This window comes from Crocodylus siamensis, chromosome 5 (assembly GCF_052110815.1).
Source record: "Crocodylus siamensis isolate JL-2025a chromosome 5, ASM5211081v1, whole genome shotgun sequence".
Classification (NCBI taxonomy): Eukaryota; Metazoa; Chordata; order Crocodylia; family Crocodylidae; genus Crocodylus; species Crocodylus siamensis.
In genome coordinates, this window is record NC_143399.1 from 1,075,333 (window position 1) to 1,099,462 (window position 24,130).

Consider the following 24,130-nt stretch of genomic DNA (forward strand, 5'->3'; position numbering starts at 1 on the left):
GGTAGCAGTGGACATCGTCTTCCTGGACTTCCGGAAGGCTTTTGACACTGTCTCTCACCCCGTTCTCATTAAGAAACTGGGGGGTGTGGTGTAGACACCCACACAGTCAAATGGGTTGCCAACTGGCTGGAGGGCTGCATCCAGAGGGTGGTGGTGGATGGGTCCTTCTCAACCTGGAAGGACGTGGGCAGTGGGGTCCTGCAGGGCTCGGTCCTCGGGCCTGCACTGTTTTACATCTTCATCAGTGATTTGGATGAAGGGGTAAAAAGCACCTGTTCAAATTTGCTGATGACACTAAGATGTGGGGGGATGTGGGCACGTTGGAAGGATGCAACAGGCTACAATCAGACCTAGACAGGTTACAAGGGTGGGCGGACAAGAATAGGATGGGTTTCAACACAGACAAGTGCAGGGTGCTGCACCTCGGGAGGAACAACTGGCACCATACCTACAGGCTGGGGAACTCCCCTCTTGTCAGCACAGAGGCGGAAAGGGATCTGGGAGTCATCATTGACTCCAAGATGAACGTGGGCCGGCAGTGTGGAGAGGCAGTTAGGAAGGCCAACCGCACCTTGTCGTGCATCCACAGATGCATCTCGAGCAGGTCCAGGGAGGTGATCCTCCCCCTCTATGCAGCACTGGTCAGGCCGCAGCTGAAGTGCTGCGTCCAGTTCTGGGTGCCACACTTCAGGAGGGATGTGGACAGCATGGAGAGGGTCCAGAGGAGGCCACTTGTATGATCAGGGGACAACAGGGCAGGCCTTATGAGGACAGGCTGCGGGACCTGAACCTGTTCAGCCTCCAAAAGAGAAGGCTGAGGGGGGATCTTGTGGCCTGTTATAAACTAGTCAGGGGGGATCAGCAGGCATTGGGGGAGTCACTGTTCCCCCGAGCACCACCAGGAGTGACCAGGAATAACGGTCACAAGCTGGCAGAGGGTAGGTTTAGGTTAGATATCAGGAGGCGTGACTTCACAGTCAGGGCGGCTAGGGTCTGGAACCAGCTTCCAAGAGAAGTGGTGCTGGCTCCTACCCTGGGGGTGTTTAAGAGGAGGTTAGATGAACATCTTGCTGGGGTCATTTGAACCCAGTACTCTTTCCTGCCATGGCAGGGGGTCAGACTAAATGATCTGCTCAGGTCCCTTCTGACCCTAAAAACTATGAAACTATGAAACATCCTGGCCAGCAGCTGTGCTCCTACCCCTAAGGCACTACCTGTCATATCTGTGGAAAAACTTGCAGAGCATGGACTGGACTCCTCAGCCATCTTAAAGCTCACTAATAATCCTTCCCCCATGCCCCCGGGAGATGTCATCCTCGTATCAAGGGATAGCTGAAGAAGAAGAAGACTTCTATGACAGGGTAATGGTTCTTGTGGACAGGGGAGAAGCAGTGGGTCTGAGATCTTGACTTTAGTGATGCTTTGATGCAATTTCACTTGACATTTGCATAAGGAACCTAGCGAACCTAGTAAAATATAAGGTAGATGAAACTCCTGTAAGGTGAGTGCACAACTGGCTGGAGAACAATATACACGTCACTCTCTGGGAACTGGTTCACAATTGTGTGAAATGCTGCGGCTCCCATGCTGGGGGTGGTAGTGAGCACCCAGCCCAGCATACCTCTCAGTGGACGAGTAGGAGGGGGTGCTTGCACCCATGTTTTGGGGTCTCAAGGGTGTGGGTGATCTGTGGCTGGGAGCATTTCCACTTTTCTGCCTTCTCTTCTCTCCTGAAGGTGAGTTCAGTGAATGTCAGTAACCTGCAGCTGACCAATGTCTGGGGAGTGCTTGCCTGACTTGGGGTGGCTGGGGGAGGGGGAGCAGTGTTTGCAACCAGGCTTTTGGGTTCTCAGAGGCTGGGGGGAGGCTCCATGGGTTGGGGAGGCTGCAGTCAGATAGGGAGTGAAGACACAGCTCATTTTTAGAAAGACAGCTTTTATTGACCATGCAGTGCAAGGGAGCTTGTAGCTGAACAGTGCCAACAAAAGGAAAAAAGGGGCACTAGGATTCTGTTCCAGGCCTTGGTGTAGGATTAATGTGTGTAGGAGATGAAGTTCCCTACAAGGGTACCAGTATTGATCTTTTTTTGCCATCCTTTGACCACATACGTTGGGATTGACAGACTTCCAGTATACTGTGTCTCTGTAAAGCCAAATCTGTGCACTTAATATTACCAGAATGTAATGTTTGGTCCCAGGGGCGGGGGGGCAGGGCAGTTTTTTAATTAGTGGCTCCTGGGAGCTCCTGTGCTGCAGTGTGTCATGTATTCCACGTCCCATATTTTAAAATGTCAGCAGGGACGTTTTAACTAAAGCTCATTCGACAGGCTTTAGCAAAGTACCCCTGCCACTGCTTTGAAACTCGAGATGCTGAATATGCAAGCCGCTCCAGCAGACTAGAGGAATCAAACGTGCTCCAAGCGTTGTAATTAGAATGCATCGGAGCACGTGTATCGGCACCATAGAGCTCAGGTGCTTGTGGAAATCTGACTGAAAACTCTCTAAAGGAAAGCGTGAAATAGCACATGATAAAAAGATAAGTGAGAAAGGCAAGTCCAGAAGGAAAGGACCTCTCTAATCTCTTGACTGCTTAACTCGAGCATATATGGGCATAAGTTGATTTCATAGCTCCTTCTGCTGATGCCCTGGATTCTGTTTCTTTGGAAGTGAGAGGTCTTTCTCTGCTTATTCAAGCTGTTGAAGGAGACATTGGATATCTTTGGGGGAAGATGAGGTAGAGAGCAGAATGGTCTGTTTGTCATCACAAATATCCTTTTTCTCCTGGTTACAGTTTTCTGAACTTTTTAACTGTACTCATCACATGCTCTTCTGCTGTGGGAATCATGTGGGTAGGGAGGTAGAGGGAAGAGTGTGATTGAATTTGCAGCTGGTGATCCCTCAGCCTCCCCACAATCCAAGATGACAGGATGGTGACAGACTTCTAGCACAAGAGCAGAATGGGAGCATCTTGTCTTGCCAGACATCTTTGGCTATGCTTCCCTCCTTCCCCAGGAGAATCTGGTCGAGAAGGCTGCAGTTGCGGTTTCTTTTCTGTTACTTATCCCTGACGGAAATGTCCTTCCTCTTGGTAGCTATGTGTGTTTAGTGGAGGGAAATGTAGGTCTTCAGTTTTTTGAGAGTAGGTAAAATAAAAGGATTTCTGTGAGAGTAGTTGCTTTTGACTTGGGAGAAGTAATGTCTATGAATTTCTGTAATGGAGTGGAAGGTGTTTGTGATGTAAAATCTACTGCTACATTTCTGTCTGAACATAGGAACTGCCGTGGATTGGGTGAGACCATAGGCCCGTCTTGCCCAGTCTCCCACGTCACTCAGCAGCAGAGAGCGGAGAGTGACTGGGTCCTGGTGGGGTTTTCTCCTGTGTCTTTCCTATGCAGCCTCCAGCACTGAGGGTCCAGGAGGTTCTGATTCAGAGGCCGTGCCCCTCACCCCATGCTCAAAAGCTACTGATTCCCCATTCCTCCCAAGAATTTGTCCAATTCCTTTTTGAATCTCGTTAAACTGTCAGCTTCCACTGCATCTGGTGGTAATGAGTCCCACACTAATTACATGCTGTGTGAAAAAGAACTTCCTCTTGCTAGTCTGCCTTCTGGGCTCTTCTTGGTGCTTCTTGCTGTCCTTTAGTTCCCGAAGGCAAAGGGCTAATCTGGTAAATCAGATGGTTTAGTTTAGTTTAGTTTGGGGGGGTTGGTTTTTATTTATTTATTCTGAAAAGCCCCTTTTCTCTTTTCTTGTTTGTCTTTGGTTAATGGATCTCTCTCCGTGGGTTTTTTTCCCTTTGGCTTGCAGACTAAATGGAAGCTGGTTGAATCTTTGCCAAGGCCTGTCACATGTTGGTTGTTTAGTATAGGCAGACCTTCCAGCACTTGGCCAACCTCTTTGTTTATTTTTCAGATTTATACCCTGCCCTCTCCAAAAGGGTCGGAGTGGTTGTTCAGGACCTTGTCAGCATTTCTAGACCAATGATTCTCAGCCAGGGTGCTGCGGCACCTTGAGCTCCTTTCAAGGGTGCTGCGAGGTGCCATGAGATGTTAGCACTGTTAGGTGTGCAAACATGGTTCACAAGATAAACCCAGAGACTTGATCTTTGAATCCAGAGTGTTCAAAACATACTGACCTGTTGGCATCTTTGTGAGTTCTTTGCAACAGCAGATGAATTGCTTTAGTACTTTTCTGTTAAAAAATGAGTGAAAAATAAGAGCTGGCGTTTTCTGAGGGGTACTTTGAGTCTGTCAAGGGGGATGCCTTGAGACTAAAAAGGTTGAGAAGCGCTGCACTAGGCCAGTCCCATCACCCAGTTGAAAGTATAGTTGTGTGCATCTCTTCAGGTGGAAATTTAAAAAAATGTTTTATAAAGTCTCTTGCAATTAAATATTTTAATGCCATTTTTCTTTATTATTTGGTATCTCTGCAGATCAAGTTAGTGTACTCTGGAGGTCAACCAAGAGCATCTGCATGCTACATTTTTGTTGGTATTATCTTTGACTTTTACTAGGAAATACAATACAACTTTTGAAATGAAGAAAAAATTCCCTCTTGAAAGATTCACATCATTAATTGTATTTAGGTAAATGGATACATGGCACTGAGTGAAATAACAGTTTATTTGGCAAAGATTGTGCCATGGCTTTAAGCAGATAACTTTTTTGGGAGACTAAAGGGCATATGCAGTTCACAGGATGAAATCTTATGGGCTCAGCAGTGCTACGCTGGCTAGTACTATGGATGAAAGGGACTTGGGGGTCATGATTGACCACAAGATGAACATGAGCCAAGCAATGTGATACTGCTGTGAGTAAAGCAAGCAAAATGTTTGCTTGCATCCATAGATGCTTCTCAAGTAAATCCCAGGACATCATCCTCCCGTTGTACTCGGTCTTGGTGAGGCTGCAGCTGGAGTACTGTGCCCAGTTTTGGGCTCCACAATTCAAAAAGGATGTGGAGAAGATTGAGAGAGTCCAGAGAAGAGCCACACGCAGGATCAGAGGTCAGGAAAACAGACCTTACGACGAGAGGCTGAGAGCCATGGGACTCTTTAGCCTGGAAAAGCGCAGGCTCAGGGGTGATCTGATGGCCACCTATAAGCTTATCAGGGGTGACCACCAGGATCTGGGGGAACGTCTGTTCACCAGAGCGCCCCAAGGGATGACAAGGTTGAACGCTCACAAACTCCTCCATGACCATGTCAGGCTAGACATAAGGAAGAACTTCTTTACTGTCTGAGCCCCCAAGGTTTGGAATAGCCTGCCACCGGAGGTGGTTCAGGTGGTTCAGGCACCTACTCTGAATGCCTTCAGAAGACATCTGGATGTTTATCTTGCTGGGATCCTATGATCCCTGCTGACTTCCTGCCCTTTGGGGAGGGGGCTGGACTCAATGATCTTCTGAGATCCCTTCCAGGCCGAATGTCTATGAAATCTTTCACCTTCGGATTGAAACATGTTTCTTGAATTCAGTCTAAACCAGATTCACAGATTTTCCTGTCTATGTAGGGTACTGTAATTTGCTAGGAAAGGAAAGTATTTTGCAGGACTTAAGACAGCTAGCGTACTTCGAACTTTAATGAAGCTAAAATGGTGAGGTCAGAATGGCATTGTAGGTTAAGTTGGTGATACTGCCTATAATGTAGGGAATCAATTTACCTAAGTCTCATTTTAAAGCCTTGTTTTAGTTGCTTGTAACTTTGCTGAATTTGAACATTTTGAGGCCAAAACTGCCTCCACTGGCTGTCTGTCTCTGGTTGAATTTTTTTGGAAAATTTTTAGGGGAAAAATGATTCAGCTATTTGTGATAACAAGATTAGGGAAGATGCATTGTTTTTGCCAACGTTTTCAAAAAATAATCTCGCAGCTGTTTCATGGAGAGAAGCTCTAGCACCACCTGCTTTGGAGCTGGGTCATGATGTTTGGCAAAGGGATCACCTCGGTGTCCCCCCAGGATGTACTTCTGTTTTTTCCATGAAAAAAATGGCAAATGTAGGTAGGTTAAGGCCTCTGAAATATCACGTGTGTCCAGTAGAGACTGTCTTGAGCAGTGGTTCTCGACCTTTCTGGGCTCAGGACACCCCCAAATGAACTTTTGTGAATTGTGGCAATTAATTGCAAAAACTAATTTGCATATTATAATTCTCATCTCCTTACAGAGCATCCAGGCAATGGGGGTGGGGATCAGCCAGGCAGGGACAAGCCTGAGCCTGTGCTTTTCTGCTTCCCTTGTCACACCTCCTGTATCAACTCACTTCTCATGGCAGCCTTCAAAGGATCTTGAGGCAACACCCTGGTTGAGAGTCACTGCTCTAGAGTTTGAGATCCAATTTCTCCAGAGACTTTGGATATTTTGGGCATGCTTCAGCATAGATACGCAGCAGTGAGTGGGACTTCCCTTATGCTTGGTGTTCCTGTCTGCTGTGGCACCGGGTACAGGACCTGAGCTCCCACTGCTCCTTCTGCTGTGCCCAGGCAGCTTCTCCTCCAGGCTGTCTGACTGGGATGTGGAGGTGAGGGAGCTCTGAGCCTGAGAGCTGGGAGTTGGGTGCAGGGGCCTGGGACTGGGAGAGAAACTTAGGTGATGCTAATACTGGCCCCTCCTAACCCAGGGGCTTGGATTTGCAATAATAACATTTGTTTTAACTTGTTTAAATGTAGTTATGCATGTAACCCTCCAAGGTATATTTTTACATATTTACATAGTTCCTGGCACCAGTGAGATATGCAAACTAAGTACTAAGAAAAGGATGCAAGTTGAGTTCTTGTACTTGAGTGCCAGAACTTCTCTTTCCTCAGGCTCCTTGTCCTTTGTGTGCAGTATTTGTTGCTTAGCCCTTTATTTTTCCCTCTTCCTTGTTTAGTTGAACCTTCCTCTAGCCTTAGTCCCTTTCCTCATTGATTCACACGTGTAGCGATCCTTGGCCTTTCTCCCCTCAGTAGAGTCCATGGTCTCAGTGGGGTTGACACCCCAACGCAGGGTACTGCAACTCCTGATAGATGGCTGGTTCTCTAAGGTGTCAGCCTAGCTCCTTTGAAAGCGCTTGCATGTAAAATACCAGAAGAACTGGAATTGAGCCCCCTGCACCTTATGTATAATAGGTTTAAAAGCCGAATGAACTAGTACAGCTCATATTAGTCTTCATAGGCTACATTTTTAAAAAATTTTGTTGTCAGCAAAAATGGTTTTATTCATAATTAAGTCCATAATCAATTAGATGATGATGGGGTAGTACTTGTATGTAACAGTGTTTCAAAGTCAAGCTCATTGTTGGAGGCTCAGTGATCTCATGGATTAGATTTGTCTCTGGAGTATTGACTTCTTATGAGAGATGTGAGGAAAGAATTTAGCCCATTTTGTTTCTTTAAAACTGCATGGCTATTGGTGTAAAGTACAGATGTGAGAATTTGCTTTTAGCCTAATCTGTCATGTTATTCGACTGTCTGTCTGGGTGGTCCGAGAAGTTTACAGACGTTAGACTGAGCAGTTCTCACTTGCTGGCCAGCAGCTGGATTACTGCTAGATGCTTGGGAGAAAGTTGCAGGTTTGTGCCAGCATTTAACTTGGCACAGGATCTGTATCATTTATAGAGATTGCTGTGCTTGGCTGTGCTTCTGTTTGCATAATCCCTATTACGCTTTTTATTATGAAACTGTTGTCAGTTATTAAGTTCTCTTTCAATTCCGGTCTCCCCTGAAACATAGAAATGTATTTTATTTCTGACCTGAGCAGACCTCCAGTTCTTCAGGGGTTGGAGGAAATTCCTTTCCCATATTCATTCAGTCCTGTGCTTCTCCAAGTTGCTCTACCCCTCCTTGTCAACTGTGATCTGCAATTTCCTAGCATGAGTGAGAATATAGTCATCAGATTTGGCCCTTTGCATGCTGCTGCTTTGTTATAGCTCCCTTTGGCTCAGAGGGGAAAGCCTTTTTCAGATCCTTCCTCGTGCTCTTCTGCTAGTAGACACTGAATAAGTTGTTGTTCCTTATACTTTTATTTCATCCTTCTCTCCTGTTGTAGTGACAGGATAGCCGCCATGCTTTGGATTCATAGATAGGTGTCTGCCCAACCCAAGGAGGCGGCAGGCTGATTTCTCAGGGAGATCACACTGCCGGCTGCTATTTTCTTGGGCTGATCATGACAGGGTCCCCCCACACCTCTGATTGGCCAAGGGGCACCAGTGGCCCCACCCCTTTGTCTGTCATATGGACAACCCACATTTTCAGTAAGTTTTCTTTTCTTTTCTTTTCTTTTTTTTTTTTTTGGTGGATGTCATGGACATTTCCCACTTTCACGGACACTGCTGGATTTTGCAAAATTGGAGTTTTGGTAGTCCCTTGCTCATAAAGGTACATTCGTAGAATCATAGAAGTTGGGTCGGGAGGGACCTAGTAGATCTTCAAGTCCTACCCCCTGCCTGGGCAGGAGAAAAACTGGGCTCAAATGACTCCAGCCAGGTAGGCGTCAAGCCTCCTCTTAAAGCCCCCCAGGGTAGGAGCCAGCACCACTTCCCTTGGAAGTTGGCTCCAGATCCTAGCCACCCTGACTGTGAAGTCGTTCTTACGGATGTCTCATCTAAACCTCCTCTCCAACAACTTTTGGCCGTTATTCCTTGTTATGCAGGGGGGGGGTGCTCGGGGGAACAAGGTCTCTCCCAAACTCTTCTAGTCCCCCCTAGTGAGTTTATAGACGGTCACCAGGTCCCCCCTCAGCCTTCTCTTGTGGAGGCTGAACAGGTTCAGGTCCTGCAGTCTCTCATTGTAGGGTCTGCCCTGTTGTCCCTGGATCATCCGAGTGGCCTCCTCTGGACCCTCTCCATGCTGTCCACATCCCTCCTGAAGTGTAGCACCCAGAACTGGACACAGTACTCCAGCTGTGGCCTGACCAGTGTTGCATAGAGGGGGAGGATCACCTCCTTGTCCCTACTTGAGATGCACCTGTGGATGCACGAGAAGGTCCGGTTAGCCCTGCCAACCGTGACCTTGCATTGTCGGCCCATGTTAATCTTGAAGTCAGTAATGACTCCAGGATCGGTTTCTCCCTCCGTGCTCTCAAGAAGGGAGTTTCCCATCTTATAAGTATGCTGCTGGTTACTACTGCCCACGTGCAGCCCCCTGCACTTGTCAGTGTTGAAGTGCATCCTGTTTTTGTTAGCCCACCCTTGTAACCTATCCAGGTCTTGCTGCAGTCTTTCCCTCCCTACCAGCATGCTCACCTCACCCCAAATTTTGGTATCATCAGCGAATTTAAACAGGTTGCTTTTCACTCTGTCGTCCAAATTGCTGATAAAGAGTTTGAACGGCGCAGGCCCAAGGACCAGGCCCTGGGGGACGCCACTGCCCACTTCCCCCCCAGGTTGAATATGACCCATCTGCCACCACCCTCTGAGTATGACCCTTGAGCCAATCTGCAATCCATCTGACTGTGTAGGCATCAATGCCACAGTCACCTAGTTTTTTTAATGAGGATGGGGTGGGAGACAGTGTCAAAGGCCTTGCTGAAGTCCAGAAAGACTACATCAGCGGCAACACTTGCATGCAGTGCTTTTGTGACCTGATCATAAAAGGCAATCAGGTTGGTCTGACATGACCTGCCCCTAATGAAACCATGCTGGTTGCCCTTGAGCATAATCCCTGAAGCCAGCCCATCACAGATGTGCTCCTTGATGATCTTCTCAAAGAGTTTCCCTAGGATTGAGATAAGACTGATGGGCTTTCATTTATGTCAGAGTAATACAAGATGCTGTGGATGGGCCAAAAGGGGAACAGAGAGGGCATCTGTTCTCTGTGGGAGTAGGAAAAGGATGCATAGTCCTGTACAAAACAGGAGCTAGTGCTGCATATGAAAACTATGAAAGCTTGGACAGTGTCTCTTGCACAAAAGTGCAAGACAATGGCTGGGGAAAGACTGAGTTGTGGTAACAAGACTGCCACAGGAAAATGCAACTTTGCAAATGACTTGCAACTCATTAAGCATTGAGACAGTGGAGTGTTTGCAGTACCATATACCAGACCCATGCCATAAAATAATAAAAGTGATGGTTAAAATTGTTGGCAGAGACTGGATGCACTTGTCACGTGTATTTCCAAGCTAAGAAAGCTGAAGAAAAGGATGAACAAGTGAAGGCAAGGTAACTACATGTGCATTTCAATTGAACTAGCAACTAAAGAAGACAAAGACTAAATATGCACCTCAAAAGAAACCTGCAAAAGGTACAGGAAAGATGTCCTGTACGTGACATGCTAACATTTCTCAAAACAGGCATCCAGTGTCTAAGGTGTTACAGATGTCTCAACCATTCAATGTCTGTTTGTAGTTTTGTAAACAAACCATCATTGGTACAAGCTATTACAAATTTGCCCCAACGACCAGTCCGGTAGTGCCTCTGAGCATCCTGTCTGACCACTCATGACCTATCGCCTGTAATTGACCTTGAATTGCAGCAGCTGCAGAGAAACACGAGCCTTCACACTTAGATCCAAAAACAGGAGCCAGGCAATTTAACAATTGTAATATGATGGTCACCCTTTTCCTCCCTATCTTGTTTGGACTTTAATCAGCCAACTATCAAGAAAAATGCTTTGAAGCTATATAATCAAACAGTATAAAAAGTAAACAGATCTGCCAGCAAGGTGTGTGCAGTCCAGAGAAGACTGAGAATCATAGGCAACGCATAGAAAGGGTGCGGGGGGGGCATGTACCCCCCTGAGATTGACTGCCATCGATGTGTCTGCTGGCAGCTGCTCGCGGTCCCTGCTCACCACCACCGACAGCACAGGCGGCAGCTGTGGGCAGTCGCTGCTTGCTGCTTGCCGCCACTGACAGCGCAGGTGGCAGCTGTGGGGGGGTCCCTGCTTGCTGCTCGCTGCCATGGTGCCCCCCCCAGTTGTGAGAGGCACCAGTCGTTCATGCCAAGAAGCCATCCTGCCACCCAGCCAAAAAGCGAAGGATCCAGACTGTGAGGCTGTACAAGAACTGCTTCCTTCCTGCATTGTGTAAAGATTTTTTTGCAGCTAAGATGATACTGGGACTAATATCTCATTTTCTATTGGGAAAGAGTTTTTCTGTCATTTAGTTTTGTAACTTGTTAGTAGTTATTAAAGCAAGCCTTTCTGCTATTCTTCAACTGAGTGTTGTGTCCATTCTCAGAGCACTAGGTTTAAAAACCCGTTTTTAAGTGCAACAGCTAGGTCTGTTTAAAGAGAATGACCTGGTTCCAATTGTCATTTGGAAATTTCACCAATGTACCATGGCAATAAGGCTGTCGATTAGATCTTGGTGTAGTCATGCCTGTGACGCCACCAGTAGGTTTAATAGTACTGTTGAGATGGCTGTCTTGTTTTACTGACTGAATTTGCAGTGTTAGTGACTGAAATCTGGATTTTGTATTAGAAATGCACTAACGCAAGATGAAATTATATAGTTTGAATGTGTTTAGGCTTCTTGATTTTCAAACCAGCTATTTATGTGTATTGCTCTAGCATCACTCTTATACAGTGCATGCACATATGTAATAGTTTCAGTTATAAAGATTCCCTCTCCACGTGTCATGATGCTTGTGGAACGGCACAATATCATAAACACATGTTGAAATAAAACTCAATAAAATTTGAAACAGCTATATGTGTTACTAGGACAGTGTATCGTCCTCCGTTGAAACTCAATAAAATTTGAAACAGTTGTACATGTTACTAGGACAGTGTATTGTCCTCCGTTTGTTCAGAGGATCGTAGGAAAGTAGGATTTGAAAGGACCTCATGAGGTCACCTAGACCACCCCCTTGCTCAAGGAAGGATTGTCCCCAACTAGGTAAGACTGGTGGGGGATTTGATAGCAGCCTTTAACTCCCTACAGGGGTTCAAAAGAAGACCGAGCGGAAGTGTTCTCGGTGGTGGTGGGGAGGCGCGGATGACAGAACAAGGAGTGATGGGCTCAAGTGAAGGGAAGTTGCAGGGAAGATGGGCTGCAGCAAGGGAAGTTGAGGTTGAATGTTAGGAAAAACTTTCTCCTGAGGAGGGTACTGAAGCACTGGAAGAGGTCACCCGGAGCGGTGGTGCAGTCTTCATCCTTGGAGGTTTTTAAGGCCTGGCTAGACAGAGCTTTGGCTAGAATGATGTAGTTGGGGCTGGTCCTGCTTAGAGCAAGGGGTTGGACTAGATGTGATCTCCTGAGCTCCCTTCATCCCTCATTTTCTGTGATCCTAAACTATCTCAGCCAAGCGTCTGTGCAACCTGCTCTTGAACATTTCCAGAGATGGAGGTCCCACAACCTCTCTCGGCAGCCTGTTTGAGTGCTTGACTACCCTCAGAGTCAGAAAGTTTCTCCTCATCTCCAACCTTAATTTCCCCTGCTGCAGCTTGAGGCCATTGCTGCTAGTCCTGTGCCTTGCAGTCACAATGCAAATCCCATCTCCATCCTCTCTGTATTGATTTTTCAGGTATTTGAAGACTTCCTTCAAAACTCTACCCCTGTCTTCTCTTCTCCAGAGTTAACAGTCCTAATTCTTTCAGCCTTCTGTCAGAAGTCATGTTTCCCAGGCCCCTTATCATTTTTGTTGCTCTGTGCTGTACTCTATCTAAACTGTCCACATTCTTCTTGAAATGCAGGGCCCAAAACTGGACACAGGACTCCAGGTGAAGGCCTCACCAGTGCTGAAGAAATTAGAAAAATCACTTCCCTTGATTTGTAAGTGATGTTCCTGCTGATATAAGCCAGTATGCTGTTGGCTTTTTTTGCAAGGGCACACACTGTTGGCTTATATTCAGATCCAGGTTCTTCTCTGCAGTAATGCAGCCTAGCCAGGCATTTACCCATCTGTATTTGTCCATGTGGCTATTCTGCCCGAAGTACAGGACTTTTCACTTGCCTTTGTTGAATCTCATCTGGGTTGACTGAGGAACATCTTTCTAACTATCCAGGTTATTCTGGATCCTAGCTCTGCCTTCTGGAGTATCTGCATTCCATCCAGCTTGGTGTCATCTGCAGATTTGCTAAGCATGCTCTCAATCTCAGTGTCCAAATCATTAATGAAGATGTTGAATGCTGACAGACCCCTGGGGAAACCCACTTAACACCTCCTCCCAACTAGACATTGAAGTGTTGATGACTACATGCTGAGCATGATGGTCCGGCCACTTATGTATCCACCTTATAGTATTTTCATTTAGTTTGTATCTCTGTAGCTTGTTAATGAGAATGTCATGGGAGATGGTCTCAAAAGCCTAGCTAAAGTCAAGGTATATCACATCCACTGTGTGGTCAGGTCCCTTTGTCTATGATGCGACCAGCGCCACGCACCCTGTTAAGGAGTACGCTACTTTCTCAGGATACTTTCTTGCCACGACATGATGTTATTAATGAAGAATTCTCTCCCAGAGAAAGAAAATTGGCTCTGCTATCAGGGCTGTCTTTAATAGTCCAAAATTAATTAGTTATGGCCTGTAGTAGAGCCTCATGGTCCTATAACAGGGGCCCCGCTAACCCTAGTACTCCTACCACAGTCATTTGGTTTAAATAAGGGCTCCTGCTGTAGTTAATGGTATCATAGACAGGAGCTGCTCTTGCTACCTTTCTGGTCAACTTCCAGGAATGCTCTGCAGTCCATTATACACAAAAGTATAGAAATATGGGCTGTCCCTCTCCAGCATAGGGTGTCCCCTCTCACCACGTCCTGTGTCCTTTTGTCTCAGCTCTGTACTCCCAACCTGTCAGCATTGGCTTCTGATCTCCAACTGCAGCTTGTTTGTCCGGTGTTAAGGTGAAGCACCTGGGATGAACTGAAATCAGGTGTTTCTTCCCCTGAGGGTATAAACTGCCAGGACTGTCCTAGCCCAGCCTTAGTGTTCCCAAATAGTGCTTTTCTCTTCCAGGGATTTTCTTTCCTAGGGGGAACTTTAACAGGGCCAGACTGCAGTTGTGCTGCCACAAGCATCCCTGCAGCCCATGCTTTCCCTTCTGTGCCAGCTTGTACCTCAGCTTGGTAGAGCTCTGAAGGTAAGGGTTTTGTTCCCCTCGTGCCCTTGGATCTACCCTGGCTTTCTGAGGTTGCTGCGTTGGGGCAGGCTCTCCAGCTGTCCTGTTTCAGCTGCCCTGTGGCTTGTCTCCTCACTGGTGAGGCAGCCTGCCCTACAGATGGTGAGGAGAAGGAAGCAAAGCAGGGATTTTCTTCCTCTAACTCCCCCTGCTCATCTACACGCTGCTTTCCACCCAATCTGCAGATCCTGTCACCTTATCATAGAAGGAAATCAGGTTAGTCAGGCATGACTTATTCTTGGTGAATCCAGGCTGGCTGTTCCTGATCACCTTGTTCTCTTCTAGGTGCTTCACAATAGATTCCTTGAGGACCTACTCCATGATCTTTGCAGGTATTGAGGTCTGGCTGACTGGTGTGTAATTCCCTGGATGCTCCTCCTTCCCTTTCTTAAAGATGAGTGTTATTTTTGTCCTGTTTTGATCATCAGGAACCTCACCTGACCTCCACACGCCCTCAAAAAGGATCACTAAGGACTCCAAAATTACCTCAGCCAATTCCTTTGGTGCCCTTGGTTGCATCCCATCTGTCCGTGCTGACCTGAAAGCATGTAGCTTCTCTAAGCAACCCAAACCTGTTCTGCCATTACTCTGGGCTGTTTGTCTTCTTCCCTATCTTTGCTGCCTTGTAACTGCACTTGTCATCTGGTAGTTGCTCCTATTGGTGAAGACTGAATTAAAAAAGGCATTAAATACTTTAGTCTTGTCCACATCATCTGTAACTAGATTGCCTTCTGCATTGTAAGGGACCTGTGGTTTCTTGGTTCTTTACTTACTTGCAGAATCCATTTTTATTCCCTTTTATATCCCTTGCCAGTTGGATCTCAAATTGTACGTTGGCCTCCCTCATTTTCTCCCTGCTTGCCTACTCAGTACTCTTACGCCCTCTCCAAGTGTCCACTTTTTGTAGGATTCCTTGTTGAGTTTCAGCTCATTGAAGAGATTGCTGTCTAGCCCTGCTAGTCTCCTGCTGCCCTTCCTGCTCTCCCTAATGTGCGGCCAGCTCTCCTGGGTTTCTTTACCACTCGGTCTTCCTTCCCAGGGGATCTGCCCACCAGATCCCTTTGTTCATTGAAGACTGGAGAAAGAAAGGTAGAAATACTTGAATATCACTTCTCAGTTTTGCACTGAACAATGAATTTTCTGAGCGAGTTTTATGCTCTTGGAAAGCCTCTAAAATGAATTGTTGTAGCAGAGCAGACTGCACTAGGTTTCTAGCATCACCTGGGTAAGTAGGGCTCTGCTGTTGTCCCTGTTTTTCCAACAGCCTCTTGGTGACAGCTCCCTAAGGCCCAGGTCCCCAAAGGTGCTTAGGATGCCTTCACTTCTGTTGACTTAAATGTGAGTTGGGGCCCCAAGTACTTCTTGAGTTTGTGGGCCTAAGAGACTTTGCTCAAGGTCAAGAAGAGTCTGGAGCAAAGCTGGAGCTTAACCTCTGGTTTCTTAAGTTGTAGGTTAGTGTCCTTACGACAACACCACCCTTCCTTGCGTGCAATGGCAGGTCTGCTAGTCTCTAAATAGCCCCTGGTAAGTACCTTGGGCTTCCCGGTTTCAGTAGGATCCGAGTCCCTCTAGTCCAGTGTCCTTTCTTTGTCAGTGGCCGGTACCAGCTGCTCCTCCAGGGTTCTTGCACTTCTTCTGGAGGCAGAAGTGAGATAATTTTCCCCTTGCCTTAACTTGCAACCTAGTCTTCAGTAATCACAGGTTGGTGTCGGCTCCAAAGCAGGACGTGTAATATTCCTTCCAGAATGTGTATGGTTAACACAGCAGCTCTTGATATTCCTCCTGTCTTGTTTTGAGTCTTAATTCTTAGCCTCTTTGGGGCTGAGGTCCCAAGTTTTATTATGCACCTGTGAAAAAAGATTTTCTTGTAGCAGTTTTGAATTTGCCACACATTTAATTTCATTCGGTGTGTGGCTGTTCTTGTAGCACGAAGCAGGGAGGAGGAGGATTCCAGACTTGTTTTCCTTATGAAACTATCACCCTTAGGTGTTAACACTGGAATAGAGCATCTAGTCCACTCTCCTATATATCGCAGACTCTCATGTGTCTCCTGTCACCTCTGGATTGTGCCCAAAAACTTGTGTTTGGCTAAAGCAGAACTTCCAGACAGCAGATCTTCCTCTTAACATGCCCTCCCATTAACCTTACCCCAAAATGAAAATTGGCCTTTTAATTCTAGTCTTTGCTTTGTCTCCAGGCTGGTTTTTCATCCAAGACGAAATGTTGCCTCTTGACCCATGGCTACTTATGTTCTTAAGTAGCCATTTGTACAGGACTTTGACAAAGCACCCGAATAGCCTAAGAGCTTGTTTGCAGTAAGAGGGTTTGGTATAGTATGTTTCTGTATATAAATGTTTTTGTAAAACAGCTTGTCTAAAACAATTGTGTCCCCACAGCCAAGCAGTAGCTGCGTCTTGCCATAACTGCTTGCTGTATTTTAAGTGTCTGCTCTTTCTGATAGGAGGAAGAAGTGCAGTGAGTTCTCCCCACCCTAATATTCCAGACATAGAGGCTTTCTCTGCAAATTGTGTAAGCCACAGTGTTGAAGCTAGATAGGACCTCGGGGGTCATCTAGTCCAAGCCTGCTCACCCAGGCAGATTCAGCATCCTGAACCAGTGGTTGGTGATGATGTTTTTGTTTCAGGGGTTGCTTTAGTGGGGCTTACCTCTGAGCACGGTTCTGCTGCTGCCGTGGCCTGTGCCACTGTCACGGGAGCCAGAGCTGCAGCCTCTGCTCCCCACTGCAGGGCTACCACCGCTGCTTCTCCCTGCTGCTGAGCCGCCAGCCTCACAGGTTGGATCAAACCGCTCTGCAGGCTGAAGTCAGCCCCTGGGCCATAAATTGCTAACTCCTGTTCTAACCTATCCCAAAGAGATGCCCACCCAGTCTCTTCTTGCAAACCTCCCAGGGAAACGACTCCACAGCTTCCCTGGGCAACTTGTTCCATTCTCTGTTGGTTTGACAATTGAAAGTTTTTTCTGAAATTTGATCCTAATGTCCCTTGAAACCCACGGCGTCTTGTCCTGTGATCTGTGGCAAGGGAAAACCGTGTTTGTCCATCTCCTTTGTGGCAGGCTTTCACATATCTTGAAACTGCTTTCATATCCACCCTTGTGCTGCTACAGTGAGCTGACCAGTTGAAAACGAGTACTAAGCATGTCCTTTTTAGGCATAGTTCACTGATTTTGTGGAAGTGCATTTTCTTATGTGTACAGCATGTGTAATTTTATGAAATTGTTAAAACTTTATCAGTAATATTTCTTAAGTATTGGATAGTGCAAACTTGTAGGGCAGTGAGTCTCAGTCTTTTTAGATTTGAGGCAGCCCTGGACAGATTGGAGGTGGCCCTTGGAAAATGCCAGCTCTTCATTTTCACTCTCTTGTTTTTGCCTACAGAAAAATTACAGAGCAGTTTTCCTATTGCAAAGAACTCCGAAAGACTGCAGCTATGGATTTCTGTTTGAAACCTCCAGGTTTATCATGTGAATCATGTTTGTAAACCTAACTGCTAACATTATGTGGGCACCTTATGGCATCCTTGAAAGGGTCTCAAGGCACCCCAGAGTTAGGGAAACAAAGCAAAAAAAAATCAACAAAAATAGTGCAGAGTTTGGAAGAGAACAGTTCAGTGCGACACACTCATGATGCTCAGAGGTGGGCTGGTGGTATCATAGAATCATAGAAGTCGGGTCTGAAGGGACCTAGTAGATCTTCAAGTCCGACTCCCTGCCTGGGCAGGAGAAAAAACTGGCCTCAAATAACTGCCACCACGTAGGCATCAAGCCTTGTCTTAAAGCCCCCAGGGTAAGAGCCAGCACCACTTCCCTAGGAAGTTGGTTCCAGATCCTAGCTGCCCTTACTGTGAAGTCGTTCTTGCGGATGTCTCATCTAAACCTCCTCTCCAACAACTTGCGGCCGTTATTCCTTGTTATGCAGCAAGGGGGGGCACTCGGGGAAACAAGGTCTCTCCCAAAGCCTTCTGGTCCCCCCTAGTGAGTTTATAGACGGTCACCAGGTCCCCCCTCAGCCTTCTCTTGTGGAGGCTGAACAGGTTCAGGTCCTGCAGCCTCTCATTGTAGGGTCTGCCATGTTGTCCCCTGATCATGCGAGTAGCCCTCCTCTGGACCCTCTCCATGTTGTCCACATCCCTCCTGAAGTGCGGTGCCCAGAACTGGACACAGTACTCCAGCTGTGGCCTGACCAGAGTTGCATAGAGGGGGAGGATCACCTCCCTGGACCTGCTCGAGATGCACCTGTGGATGCACGAGAAGGTCCGGTTAGCCCTGCCAACCGTGACCTTGCATTGTCGGCCCATGTTAATCTTGAAGTCAGTAATGACTCCAGGATCGGTTTCTCCCTCCGTGCTCTCAAGAAGGGAGTTTCCCATCTTATAAGTGTGCTGCTGGTTACTACTGCCCTTGTGTAGCACCCTGCACTTGTCAGTATTAAAACGCATCCTGTTTTTGTTAGCCCACCCCTGCAACCTATCCAGGTCTTGCTGCAGTAATTCCCTCCCTACTAGCGTGCTCACCTCACCCCAAATTTTGGTATCATCACTGAATTTAAACAGGTTGCTTTTCACTCCGTCGTCCAAATTGCTGATAAAGAGACTGAACAGCACAGGCCCAAGGACCGAGCCCTGTGGGACGCTGCTGCCCACTTCCCCCGGGTCGAATATGACCTCCACCCCCACCCTCTGAGTATGACCCTCCAGCCCATCTGTAATCCATTTGACTGTGTAGGCATCAATGCCACAGTCACCCAAGTTTTTAATGAGGATGGGGTGGGAGACAGTGTCAAAGGCCTTGCTGAAGTCCAGAAAGACTACATCCACGGCAACACCTGCATCCAATGCTTTTGTGACCTGATCATAAAAGGCAATCAGGTTGGTCTAACATGACCTGCCCCTAATGTAACCGTGCTGGTTGCCCTTGAGCATTATCCCTGAAGCCAGCCCATTGTAGATGTGCTCCTTGATGATCTTCTCAAAGAGTTTCCCTAGGATTGAGGTAAGACTGACGGGCCTATAGTTCCCCGGGTCCTCCCTCCTCCCTTTTTTTAAAGATGGGGACCACGTTGGCTATCTTCCAATCATCCAGCACCTGACCCAAGCACCATGAGCGCTCGTAAAGCTGTGCCAAGGGCCCTGCAATAACCCCTGCTAGCTCCCTCAACACCCTGGTGTGGAGAGCATCTGGACCCACTGATTTGAACACGTCCAGCCCCTCCAAAAGCTCTCCAACCTGGTCCTCTCCAACCTGAGGTCTGGCAGCGTTCCCCTTGAGTCCATCTTGCATAATGGTGGGGAAGTCCTGGTCCCTGGACAAGAAAATGGAGGTGAAGAATTGGTTAAAGAGGTCTGCTTTCTTCTCTGGTGCAACCACCAGATTGCCCAGAGAATCTTGCAGGGGCCCCACGTTTCCCAGTGCTTTCTTCATCCTCCCTATATATTTGAAAAAGGACTTTTTATTATCTTTGATCTTGGACGCTAGTCCTAGCTCTATGTCCGCTTTAGCTTTCCTGACAGCTCCCTTACAGGGCCAAGCAGAGGAGGTATACTTCTCTTTGGAGATAGCACCCCCCTTCCACCAGTTGTACACCTCCTTTTTGGCAATTAGGCATTCCCGGACACCCTTGGGCACTCTTGCCCCCCTTGCTTCTTGTTGGGATGGTCATCCTGGGGAGCTGGAGTTGGGAGGGCAGGAGGGGACTGGTCAGTCATTGTACACATGCATCTGGAGGTTGTTCTTGTGTTGGACGTGTATTCAGATGCTGCAGAATTAGGACATGGCTGCGTGCAGGCAGCCCCGAGAAGGCTGTTGCAGCCTTGCAGTGTTCATTTCGAAACAGGCTATTGTTTTAGGCTTAAGCTTTCTTTAGCAGCATCTCGATATCAGCAGGAAGTGCCGTGAAAAATAAAGAGACTTCTGCAATAATTATTCTGAATCCAAGCACTTAGCCGTGCTGCGAGTCTGACCCAGACTAGCAGAGTTTCTTAATCTTTGTTTATTTTTAAATATGTCACTTTTGGAAATACACCTCATAAAATGCAGAGGTAGCAGATATGTCGGGGCATTGCTCCAGCAGGGAAGCAAAGCGCTTTCTGTTTGCTCTGGTTAGTTCCTGCTGCTCCACTTACAATCCTGGGAGGGGAGGCCTTGTTTTTGTTTATTCCTTTGCATCCTCAGCAGGGAACGGCATTTGGCCAGGAGGCAGCGGGAGCGTGGAGCACGATGGCAAAAGGCATCTGGTGGTTGTGGCCTGTCAAACTCCAGAAAAAATGTTTTTCAAGTGTGGATGCCATTTTCAGCATAGAGGAAGGAGCCTGAGGCTACCGCCAGCGTGGGCAGAGGCTGTGATATATACACTACTAACTGCTGTAGCACATCCACTGTCCTGAGTGGACGTCACGTTAGAGTAGGATGTGGAGATGAAAGGTGGCAGTAAAAGCCCCAAGCAAGCCCCTGGCCCCTCAGTAGCACCCCACACCCCTCCACCACTGTGGGCAAGCTCCAAACAAGCCACGCACATGCGGCTCTCAGAATTTCCTTGCTGGCCAGGTGAAGCAAGGTGCTGTGTGCACAGGCTGCTGAGTGCCTGGCTAGAGGCAGCGTTAATACTGCTTTGGAGAAAGTGGAGTAAAAGGAAAGGAGATTTAGGGGACCCTCGGAGACCTGGCAGTTGGCTCTTGGGTCAGTTGTTTTGGTGAACTTCCGGACTGGTGGTTGGCACCTTTTTAAAGCCTTCCAGTGTAACATCATTCCCACCTCGCCTCTGGTGGTTCTTCCATCTTAATGACTTACCCCCCAACACTGTTTCTTTTCTGCCTGTCCAGGAGAAATGAAGGGGCACTCAAGGGATGGGGATGCACAAACAGGAAGGATTAACGTACGACCCTAGTCTGGAAGCAGTGTGAAATGAACAGAGCTGTTGGCACAGGGAGAGAATAGTCTAAGGCAATGTAGTCAACCTTTTTGGCAGTTATGCTACAGATTAACTCTGTGCCCTCCCTGGTCATCATCTCCTGCCTGTTCTGCTACTCTGTTTTCTGCTTCCTGCCCTGTCTGCTGCCTGTCCCCTCTCTGGCCTGCCATGTGCCACATGCAGGCTGCCTGTGCTGCTTGTGGCAGATGAGCCTCAGGTTGGCTACCCTGGTATGGGGGAAGAGAGCCCAGGGAATTAGCAGACAGGCAGACCTGGCGACATGCAGAGCCCCTGGCACATGGAAAGGGAGATCGATGGGGTGCACAGAGCCCCTGCTTGTAGTGGGCAAGTGAACAGAAGAGTGGGCCCACAGAGCTCCTAGCATGAGTGAGAAGGCAGGAAAACTTGGAGAAGGGGGACATGGGCTTGCAGGAAAGGAGTGGGGGCCAGATGGTTGAGGAAGTGCATGAAGCAGAGGTGGAGGGTGGCACACGGGACCATGCTGGGAGCGGAAGACTGCAGAGAGCTCAGCTTACAGGAGCTCTGAAATGCACCACCCGTGCTGGAGAGCGTGAGTCTTCCCATTTGCCAGGCAGGACATCCAGGTCACATGGAAGTCGGCCACCTCTTCCCATAGCTCATGGTTATGCTACTTTTCACTGCTGCATAGGCTGTCCCATCCCTTGGTGTGCGTGCTTGTGTGAGAGCAGCTTCCTCTTCCATTTCTCACTGATCAGACAGTGCCGTGGCTGTCGGCACAGACCACGGGAGTGCTCTTGTTCCTTATTGCTTTTGCTGTGTCCTGACTGGCAATATCTTTGGAGCAGGGGTCATCTTCTTGTTAAATGTGTTTTTGTTTTTGTTTTTTTTTTTATAACCCCTTGAGCACAGGATAATGGGTCTTCATGCTTGGCCCCTCAGCCAGACCAGCATATAAATGATAAATAATAAAAGCTTGAAGTCCTTGGCATGTCTTAGGCAAGTTCTCAGAGGAAGCATTGTTTTACAACCAGTGTTTTGTCATCTTCTAAATGTACTACTTTAAGATATTTATAAATACAGGAAACTTTTTGTTTAACTCTGTATGGGAATCATAGAAACATACTTTTGACTGGGAAAGTATCTGTAACTGTTCCCTGTTTATACATAAGAGGCACAAGTCCTACCCGGCTGACTTGTAGGCCCTTAACATTGTGTCTCTGCAGTTCACACGTTACTAACTTAACCTGGAGCATTTCTGCCTCCGTAAGCATCCCCAGTGCATACAGTGTTTGCTTAACCATAAAGCTGGAGACGCAGGGTTGTCCTGGACTGCCAAGGGATGCTGAAAAGCTGTACCACTTTCAGGACTTGGGCATGAATTTGAGTGGGCGAGTTGGTGGCAACACCTAGTTCCACGCCGAGCAGGGCAAGCTCTGCTTACCCCTTTATTCTCTGCGTTACATGATGTGTGTTTCAGTCTTTCCCTGCAAATATCTTGTCTAGTTGTAATGGCTTTGGAATTAGCAAGCTCCCCTGGAGATCCAGAGCATTTTTTCGGTGAGTGCATTTAATTAATGTAGCTTGGGAGTGTGCACAGGCTGTTAACGACCCTGTAAATTCCAGTTGTCATTTCCAGTAAGAAATATTTGTGCCTTCTAGCAAGGCACTACTGTAAACCCAATGGGGAGGAGACACTAGCTGCTTTTCTTACATGAAGTCTCCTGCTTTTTGTCTTTCAGAATATGACAAACTGGGCTTTCTCCTGAACCTGGACTCAAAATTGTGAGTAGCCTGGTGGAAATGCCGTTGTTTGTTGTTTTTGCCGTTTGCCTTGTAGACAGCAGTTCTGGGGTCCCTCGTGCTGTGTGGATTGGCCTGCAGCACAGTGCACTGCCATGTGGGAAAGCCCGAGCTCCAAGGCTGCTCCTTGACTTTCTCTGCCTTGTGCCTTCTCAGGCAGGCAGATACTTGGGTTCACCATCGGGAAAGCCTATGTGGCTGCTCAAGGGATTAACACTGGCCAGAAACCTGCCTGTCTTTCTGCCCTAAGAGTCCTATTCCAAATCTGCAAAATGAGGGGAAGTCAATTAAACACGTGGAATTGAGGGAAATGGCAGCCAGCTGCCATGTGAATGGGGATTTGGAGGCCTTTAATTGGGAGGAGCTGGAAACCTGCAGTTCCTTCACATTTGGACCATTCCCATGCAATGCTGTAGCTTTTTGTAAAAGGATGGGAGTGGTGACGAGATGTTTGCCAGTGAGAAGCTGAAGTTTAATGGACTGCACTGCTTATCAGAAAGATGGGGAGGTGACTGTGGTGTCTGCATACCTTCATGGGGAGCTAGTAGGTATTAAACAGCTCTTTTAACATAGGGGAAGAAGACGCAAGAAGTCTTAATGGGAGAAGTTAGACAAATTCACACTAAAAGTAAAGTCCATGCTTATAACAGACTGCTTGACCACTGGAACAAACTACCGTGGGAAGCGGTGGACCCTCTAGTTCAGGGGTGGGTCACCCACAGCTTGAGTGCTACAAGTGGCACAGGCAGCTTGTGGGTGGCACACAGCAGTTTTGGGGAGGGGGCAGGCAGCACAGCAGCAGATGGGGAAGGGACCAGAAAGCAGAGCAGCAGATCAGGCAGGGAGTACAAAGCAGAAAGCAGAGCAGCAGCTTGGTCAAGGGATACAGGGCAGGGAGAAGAAAGCAGAGCAGCAGATCAGGTGGGGGGAAAGGGATCAGAGCAGCATTCGAAAATGTGGGGCTAATTTGTCTGCCAAAAAAAATCAGTCCCTGCTGCTGTAGTTATTGATGCCATCAAGTCCAGCCTGGATGCCTTGCTGCTGGATGCTTTCCTTCGTTACTGAGCTCAGAACTGAGTAACATGGCAAAATGCTGTGACTCTTGCGATACAGCTCAGAAAAGATGATCCGATACTTGCTTCTGGCCTTAAGGTCTCTGAACTGGGACGGGGGTGCTGGTGTGTGTGGCGACAGCGCTGGCAATTTGCCATGTCAGAGGTTTTGAAGGCTCAAAAGTCTCAGACAGTGGTTCTCAACCTTCATAGACTCAAGGCAGCCCCAAAAGATGCCAGCTCTTAGTTTTCACTCCTTTTTCTACTCAGGAAGAATAATACAGCAGGTTTTCTGTCACAAAGGACTCAGGAAGCCCACAGCAGGGCAGAATGGTTTT

General features: G+C 47.6%; 1 protein-coding gene across 8 annotated transcripts in view; it reads left to right on the top strand.

Annotated features, from left to right (window-relative positions):
* The window catches only part of ST3GAL3 (ST3 beta-galactoside alpha-2,3-sialyltransferase 3), a 278,014-nt gene that overhangs the window by 93,011 nt on the left and 160,873 nt on the right, over positions 1-24,130 (top strand). For 6 of the 8 annotated variants that reach the window (XM_090046552.1, XM_090046548.1, XM_090046553.1 and 3 more), the window contains one exon: positions 22,680-22,722. The exons of the other annotated variants lie outside the window; for them this stretch is intronic. In XM_090046552.1, coding sequence (XP_089902678.1) covers positions 22,680-22,722 — 43 coding nt within the window. The remainder of the gene's footprint in view (positions 1-22,679; positions 22,723-24,130) is intronic. 8 annotated transcript variants of the gene reach the window in all.